Source organism: Carlito syrichta, unplaced genomic scaffold (genome assembly GCF_000164805.1).
Source record: "Carlito syrichta isolate Samal-C Ts95f unplaced genomic scaffold, Tarsius_syrichta-2.0.1 Scaffold316362, whole genome shotgun sequence".
NCBI classification, from domain to species: Eukaryota; Metazoa; Chordata; class Mammalia; order Primates; family Tarsiidae; genus Carlito; species Carlito syrichta.
The window spans coordinates 1,163,935-1,172,936 of NW_007260458.1; the positions used below are offsets into that span (position 1 = coordinate 1,163,935).

Here is a 9,002-nt window from a genome sequence, read left to right on the forward strand (position 1 = left end):
ACTGTTCTCAAACTTCAATGTACTTAAGAAACACCTGAAGGATTGCCTGAGTCCACGGGTTCGAGACCAGGCTGTGTACACTTGGTGTGACCTCATCTCTACAATAAATCAAAAAATTAGTTGCGTGTGATGGCGCGTGCCTGTTATTCCAGTTACTTGGAAGGTTGAGATGGAAGGATTGCCGGAGCCCAGCAGGTCGATGTTGGGGTGGCTGTGAACGTGCCACTTCACTCCAGCCTGGGCAACAGAGTCAGACTCTGACTCAAAAAAAAAAAAAAAAAAAAAAAAAAGGAATCACCTGGGGAATTCTTTTTAAAAATACTTTTAATCAGACTATTAATACCTAAAACCAATGCTCATTACTAAAAGGAAACAATAAAACATCATGTGCCTCATGATATACCAATGAAAAGTACAGCACTTTTATGTCTAAAATACTGAACCTGAATGTTATCAGTCTTTATATCTACTAGTTTTCAGGTGTAGAGGAACAAGTTAACCAACACCAGAAGGAAGCAATCAACCAAATCCAGAACCTGGGCCATTCTAAAGGACAAATTATCCCATATTACTTCAAATCAATGGCATGAGGGGAGGGAAAAAGGAAAGAGTCAAAAGTTCAAAAACACAATCTCTGTGTGACCTTATCTCAAAATTCTACTGCAGTAGGACAAGGGTAAAACACTGAACACACCGACTTAGATATTATATTAATGGAACTATGAATCTATCATTTTTGGGCAACAATTCAGAATGAGATGGCTATTCCTAGACATCATCAAGAGATTTCAGTTCCAGCAATAGGTAACTGCAAGATAGACAAATAAATTAACTCTCAATTCACAACAAAATGAATATAGGTGTTCTGACAATTAAGTTTGCGAACTCATCCTTTAAAAAGTGCTACATACCTCATTACTGAATATCACTATGGCCACCTTTGAAGTACTCCCCTTCAAAGTACCACCTAGCCCATCTGTTAAAGGAATTTTAGAACTCTTTTTCTGGAATGGCCATCAGAACTGTCATCATATTATCCTCAATATCCTGAATGTCATCAAAATGTCTTTCTTCCAATATTTCCTTTATTTTCAGATAAAGAAAACAGTTGCTGGGGGCCAAATCAGGTGAGTAGAGAGGGTGTTCCAATACAGTTATTTGTTTACTGACTAAAACTTCCCTCACAGACAGTTCTGTGTGAGCTGGTGCATTGTCGTGATGCAAGAGCTCCTTCAGGATCATTTTTGCACACACTTTTCTCATGCCAAGATTTTCAGTTAAGATTTTCCTGTTTCTATCGTTGTTTATTTGATCTGCTGTGCTTCTCACAGTCAGCTGATGATTTTGACACACAATTCGACGAATTTCTGCATTGTTTCTGTCAGTTCTGCTTGTTATTGGCTGTCCTGACCTCATCAGTGACATTTCATCTTCCTTCAGAAAATGTTTCATCCATTTCTATACTGCCATTTTCTTCATGGCATTATCCCCGTAAGCTTGAACTAACATGTCCCTGATTTCACTTTCACTCTTGCCAAATTTAACAAGAAATGTAATGTATGTTTGCTGCTCTAATTCAAGCTCTGACATTCTCACGATGGCATACGAAAACATGCAAGAACAATAATGAATGCCACTTAGCAAGACACCACCACACAGCCATGAGAGACTGATATACCAAGGTTATGAAACCTTTCTGAGTTGTTTGTACAATGCTACCAATGAAAGCACACGGTGGCAAGTTCACGAACTTAATTGTCAGGCCTTTTACAAAAAGTCTTCAATCACAAGTTAAAGTTCCTTGTTTCAAAAATAGAAAACTATATATTAAACTCTACTTTAAAAACACAATACTGAAAATACATGAATATCTTGTGGTACTAAGAGTGACAATTTGCTCTAAATCATCTCTTTATTCCAGGTCCCCCAAAAGTTTTATTTCCTAGGCGAATGCCTAAAACATGTTCACAATGGATAACTAATATTCATCACCATATATGCATTTTTGTGCACTTTTAAATAAACTGAAGGAACCTGTTAATTTATTTGACTCTACTATGGATAACTGAACTAAACATATTATATACATTTACTTTAAATCCAAAAGCCAAAACGTTTGCTTTTAATAAACACTATGCTTACAATTTCAAGCCATAAAATATTTAACATCTACATTTTTAACTCCACTAAATTCTAGTCTTTAGACCAATATCTACTTTTAAATAGTTTTTCCCCAATATCACAATTCACAATATGACTCCTTAGTTTTTAAAGTCACAGAACTGAAGTAAATACAAATTTTTAGCAGGACTATCATCATATTTCAGCAAAAGCGATTCCTACTATACAAAACAATCTGATGAATAATTCTGCCACAATTATCCAGAGACATTTGTTTAGACAAATTTAAAAAACAGAATTTTAAATACAAATATCCAGTTTTTAAAAAGAAGCATCTAATTAGAATGATGGACAACAGAGAATAAAAATCAGCAGTAACTTGTCCTTTGGGGGCTGCTAGTTCAAAGAAGAACCTTAAGTGTAAGGAAAACTAAGTCAATAAAATAACACAAATCATAAATTATTTTGTTATAAAGAATATCATGCCAATAAATGAACCACTGCCTGAAAACTAAAAATATTTGTCATGGTCGTATGTTTTGTCATTTGTCTTTTGTCATATTGTAGCTTAAACAGTAGAAAATATATTGTTATGCATCTACAATGGTTCTTTCCCCAGTCTGGACCAACTAAGATCACTGCTTATCTTACAAGTTCAACTTTTCTTCTGCTAATATTTGGACTGTAATATTTCTTGACCTTTCTTCTCCTGTCAATAAACACAAAATGATCTTAATGTCCCCTACTGGAACAAGCATTTAACAAGCATTACCAGCCAGGCTCAGTGGCTCAGCCTGTAATCCCAAGCACTTTGGGAGGCTGAGGTGAGTGGACTGCCTGAGCCAGCGGGCTTGAGACCCGCCTGGGAAACTTGGTGAGACCTCATCTCTACAATAAATCAAAAAATCAGCCGGGCGTGGTAGCATGCGCCTATAGTTCCAGATACTTGGAAGGCTGAGGCGGAAGGATCGCCGGAGCCCAGCAGGTCGAGGCTGCGGTGGCCGGGAGCGGCCACTGCACTCTAGTCTGAGTGACAGAGTGAGACTCCAACTCAAAAAAACAAAAAAACAAACATTACCACATAATTTCGTACATACAGTCAATGATAAAGGGATGCAAGCAATAGCACCATAAAAATTATTTAAATCTATATTCATGTCACTATATAAATATGCATATAATTGTCTCTCATCTCATTTCCCCCACTATTTTCCACATTATTATTGTTATTATTGCTTAACCCCCATTTCTTCTAGCTCAGTTTCCCAAATGGTGCTCCAAAGAACTTAAGTGGATGTTCCTCAAACATGGGGTTTCACAACATATACCACTGTGGTGATGTCTGGAAAAGCATTTACTATGAGAAAGAGAGGAGAAGTAATAAATAGCATTTCTCCAAATTTTCTAAAGATCCACAATGCATATTAAAAAAATAAAGTCTCTAAGAAGTCCTGCAATAAAGTAACCCAAGTTTAGCCTTTTGCTCAAGTTCATTTGGTCTTCTTTTCCAGGAAACATATTAGCATTTCAGGAAAACTAGTGTTTCACAAGGCACAAATTGGGAATTTCTACGCTAAGTGACTCTGAATACCCAAGTAATGGTAGTGGCAGATCAAAACAGCAGAATGAGAATCCCCTGACCCCCATATCATTCTGCATATATGTCCTCTAACTCCCAATTCAGACAAAAACCATCTTTCCACTAAACTTTAGTAAGTCTGTTAAATGCCCAATAAGCAGCCTTCACAAAATAACAAAATATCTTAAATACTTTACCTAAAAGCATGTATTAAGTACCTGCTCATTGACTAATGCAGTTAAAATGTTTGTTTTTCCTTTCTTTTCCAACTTCTAATTTCATTCAGTTTGAGAATATAAAAAACCCATAGTAGCAATACACATTTCTAAGACATTATATAGCAGATTTCACATGCAATCGACTAGGAAGATACTGTTTGAATCCATAGTCAAGCAGAGGTAGGATTATAAAAAAGTGCTCCTCTTCAGAAATAGACATTTTTTTAAAAACTTAAATGTAAAAAAAGTATATACACATTTTTGGGAATTACAAAGTTCTTAGTTTGTATCCTCAGTAAAATCTGTAACCTCGGTATACTATTATCTTGGAAATAACTCTATTTCTACTTTGGGCAAATTTAAGCTGTTTAAACCATGGATTCCAAGACACAGCACTACCCTAGCTGAGCTTGGATCAGTCTTTCTCAACTTTCTCCACTTTCTACTCTTCCTTTCAACAAGTTGGCATGCCCTTTAAAAATGTAAAAGAGTATCAGAAAACATCAAATTCAGGTCTTGCTAAAAAATATATATATATACATAGCTTATAAAAGTACATTTAAAATACATATATAAATAATTTATTCAGATATATTTGTTCTTACATTCTCTATATTACTTTTATTTTCCATTGTTGAATAAGTAGCATAATCTATTTAGCTCTGTTTAACAATTCACAAATTCAAGTTGTTACTTTATTTACTTACTTATTAGTTTTGAAGAATTATTTCCCGTAACCTCAAGTGATTCATAAAAGGCTTTCTCTTAAAACAACTGATGTACATGGTGGACACTAACTATAGAATAAATGAATATATATTCATTCCATTTAATTGATAAGTGTAAATTCCCTCTCTTGGTAAAAAAAAGTTACGGAAGGGCTTTACCCAACAAGAAAAAAACTGGAATAAACTCACAATGCAACTGAAGATTTACCATGATGAGCACAACTCTACAATAAGTTTTTGACTGCCCTTAAAGGTAGGTATATGTAAAAAGAAATCATTTAATGCAAGTTTCAGTGTCAGAAAGCCAGTAACATATAGTTTTGTACAATAAGTTTTTCATGTCCAAGACATTTTACCTCCTTTCCAAAAAATCAAGTTTTATAAAGGAAACATCAAGTTAACCTTGACCATGGCTGTACTATTGGCATCAGTAAACGAAAACAAAACTCTTCACCAAGTATTTGAAATATTTACCTAAATCTTCATACTAAAGCTTCAAATTCTTAACCCAAACAAGAATAGGAAATTGTCCCCCAATCTCAGCACCAAAACAAAACAAAAAATAAAATTCACCAAGTAAATATGGAACACATTGTGCAAAGATATACTTGGGCATAAATTTAACCATAGGGAACTTCCAATTATATTTTAGTTTCTTAAAATCATTTGTAACAAACTGAATTCATAACAGACTGATTAAATATTAAGGAATATGTGCCATGAACGTAACTTTTTTATCCAATTAATAAATGTCCCTTAAGTCATTTTACTTTTTTTGCACTTTAATTTCTCCACCAACAAAATGTGTGAAATTATACCTTATTCTTTTATACTCATAAAAATATCCTAATAATAAATATTTGTAAAACACAATGAGATGTACATGCCAAGAAAAGAACTACGAAGTAAATAGACCTCATAGATAATTAATATCCAATATTTAAAGAATATTTTTACATTTTATCAGCAGGCACTTATAGTTTTTAAAAATCACATGTCAACGTTAAATAATCAACTGCATTTTCAATTTCAGACTGAGAGATTTTTGTAGACAATCTACAACTGAACAATTGTAAGTTTCATACAATCATGCTACCTTTGGCCATTAATACTCATGTCTATATTTAACTATGTTTGTATCAAAAAGAAATAAAACTCTCAGACTATGCATGGCCAGCATACTAGTTCCTCTTCCTTAAATGTCTGTAATATTATGAAAATGTGTCATAAAATACTAGGCTAAGAGTCGTCCATCCAATTAATAGTGAAACTACAGGAGAATGTGAGCAAATATTAAGCTTGTAAGGTAAAGGAGAACTAACCCATGTAATGACAGTCTTACAATAGGTCAAATGAAAAAGCAGTTCATATTAAAAATTACTCCACCTGTGATTTGTCAAACATTGCATTATCTGTTCATCAGAATCATGATATTCAATTTGATGTAGCAAAGAGGTAACTTATCAAGTCACCTGATTACTATTTCTTACTATGAAGAGGCACTCCTATGGGTAAGTAGCAGAATTACTGTTAAAGGTTAGCATCTTGTCTGCCAGTTAAGATTTTGCACCAGAAGGTGTAAACCCAGAATAATATAGATCCTCTATCTGTGCAATATTACACTACTAGGGAAAAAATTCTTTCAAGGTTGGTAGTAACCAATTTTTGACCAGCATATTTATTTTGTATTTCTTTACAAGCCATGCAAATCTTCACATGGTTTGATTTTCCAAAACAAATGCTTCAACTTTTTTCCTAGTAGCCTAGCTACAACCCTGCAAAAACAAACCTGAAGAGTGACATATGGAGGAAAAACAAGTTTAGCTAAGGACACAGTTCAAAAAACAGCTTCGTATAAGAGCATAAAGCTAAACTGATCTGAGAAAAATGTAAATACTTACAAACAACCTAGAAACTACACAGTTAAAAATAGTACCTATAAGTATAATGAAGGGATGATACAATCCTAAGACAGAAACGACAACTAGAAAAACAATATTTATGATTAAAAATAAAAAAAAACTGGAAATCTAGACATTTAATCAATTATGCTAAAACTGTTAGTATGGATGTGGATTCTTTAGAAAAATATTTATATCTCATGAACCTATACATCATATAGAACCTTTTGGTTATAAAATTTCAACCAATCAATCTAACAAATACCAGGCAAAACTTTAAAATAAGTATTTTAAAGTGTCAAAATCCAAATTGTTCAAACTGACTGCCATAAAACCAGTATAAGTATTAACATGTTCCTCTCAATAATATAAATGGAAATAAGCAAGTCAATAGCACCATAAATATAAAATTATATTTCTCACCCCACTACTAACTCAACAGTCTTGAAAGTTAATTTTATTTATTGATTTAGCTCTTTGTTTTAAAATGTACTCTGATGCACATGCATCACACACACAACAGATAACAACTAACCATATTTAATATCTTCTAGATTTCCTGTGTAGTTCAATAACTACTCCACAAAGTTCTCCAAACTACAGTTTGAAGACTAGTCAATCAAAGATAGCCAATAGAAAGTACACCTGTGCAATTACTTCATTTCCTATTTCAGAATGCTGAGCATAATACAGAATAACTGAGTGCATCTGAAGCAATAATAAATGCAAAATTCAAATTATGCAGAAGCTACATTACAAAAAAAGCCCATCCTGTAATATCGCTATTAAAAAGTAATAAATAGAAAGAGTATTACTTTAGTTTTAAATAACAACACCAACTTAGGCCCTTCTGAAGGTAAGTAAAAAAAATAAGGGTAACATAAAAAATAAAAGATGACCCCACAACAGCTAACAATACAAAAATATTCCTAGAAGAAAAACAGGGAAAGAAGAAAATTAAATCCCGAAATATATTATCTAGACTGTATCACATACCAGCAGGATGAGAAACTTACTTTATCAAATAAGCAGTCAAAAAAGAAGAGGAAGAATGAAAGAGAATCCAAATTAAAGTATCCTGTTTCATAGTATCCTCATTTTTCTAAAGACATAATAATCCCTTTGAGTGTTTTAAAATCACTTGAAATGCAACAAAAAAATAATTCTAAGAGCAATCCTGGTATTCTAAGGAACCAACATGTTAGGCTATGTAGAAAAACTCTACTGAAAAACTATTCAGTGATACAGTTCCAAACAAGAAGTTGCATTTTTAAAAAATTTCTGAAAGTCAGAATTTTAAAAAGTAAGAGTTTCCAAAACAAAAAATTTTCCCAAAGGTTACAAAGTTTCTTAACTATCATAACTCTTGTACTAAGCATCACCTTTTTCTGCCCCTCAGTGGATGCCAAGCAATCAATAACAATGTCACGAAAGAATGTTTACCAAGATGAGAGGGTGGTGTGTCACCACCTGTACTGATTTTGTATGAAAAATATACACGATCCTAAAATAGGTGAGGAAAACTTACACCTTCTTGCAACCTCATTTTATTTATATTAAGCGTTTCCTAGATTGAAATTTGCAAGAGATTATAAATTGTTTGGGGTGCAAAGTTTCCTTTTGTTAAAAACAAATCCATAAGTCCCTTATTTCCAAATACTGTGGAAAAGTCACTACTACTCACCGCAAGTAATACTGTTTTAAAGCAAAGGCAGCGTTAGAACAACTTCTGGGAAAGTTGAACTCTTCAACAATTTCTCCCCACTGATTCTTCTCCGAAACCTGGTGAAAACACAGGCACACTTGTCTGAAAGTGCACAATCCAAGAAAACCTTCGCCTAACCATGAAATAAATACCCATTCTAGAGATCTGCAGAGACCTAAGGCATCAGCGGGTATTCCGGGTCTATCCGTACGAGTTACTAAGCCAGGGCTCCAGGAACCAGTCTGTTTTCACCACGGAGCCCTATATTTAATAGCACTTGTTTTGTTTGGGGGGGGGTTGGTGGGTTTGTTTTGTTTTTGAAGCCCGGACAATAACCAATCGCAAGTCCCTCTGTCGCCCCCTTTTAAATCTCAACGCGGTCCGTTTACACTTAAAAAAAAAAGTTCAAAAGGATCAATATTGTTCCGGACAGCGACGTCCGCGGGTTCCGGGGGGGCCGGGGCCGGGGCCGATTCCGATCCCTCTCCCAGATCTATCCATCTCCATAGGCCCTTCTTTGAGGCCTACAGCTTCTGCCTAGCCTTGAAGCCTAAGATGGCTATTTGGAGACAGGTCCTGGTTTCTTTTGTTAGCTGTATAAACCGAGGGCGACGGGGCCGAGGCTGTGCCCCCGGCTGCCGGGATCATTTCGCAGCCGATTATCGATGTTAAACCTGCCCGCGCTAATTTTGAGTTGCACGAAAACTGCTCTCAGAGTCTGTGTGTCTCTGTGTCTCCGCCTGTGCTAGA

The 9,002-nt window shown here is 34.7% G+C and overlaps 1 protein-coding gene across 1 annotated transcript in view; it reads right to left on the bottom strand.

Annotated features, from left to right (window-relative positions):
* Nucleotides 1-221: 221 nt before the first annotated feature.
* LOC103276747 (AT-rich interactive domain-containing protein 2-like) overlaps nucleotides 222-9,002 on the bottom strand; it is a 9,630-nt gene continuing 849 nt past the window's right edge. The window contains exons 3-4 of the mRNA XM_008074184.1: nucleotides 8,232-8,329; nucleotides 222-257 (exon numbers count right to left, since the gene is read on the bottom strand). Of these exons, the coding sequence (XP_008072375.1) occupies nucleotides 251-257; nucleotides 8,232-8,329 (105 nt within the window). The 3' untranslated portion in view covers nucleotides 222-250. The remainder of the gene's footprint in view (nucleotides 258-8,231; nucleotides 8,330-9,002) is intronic.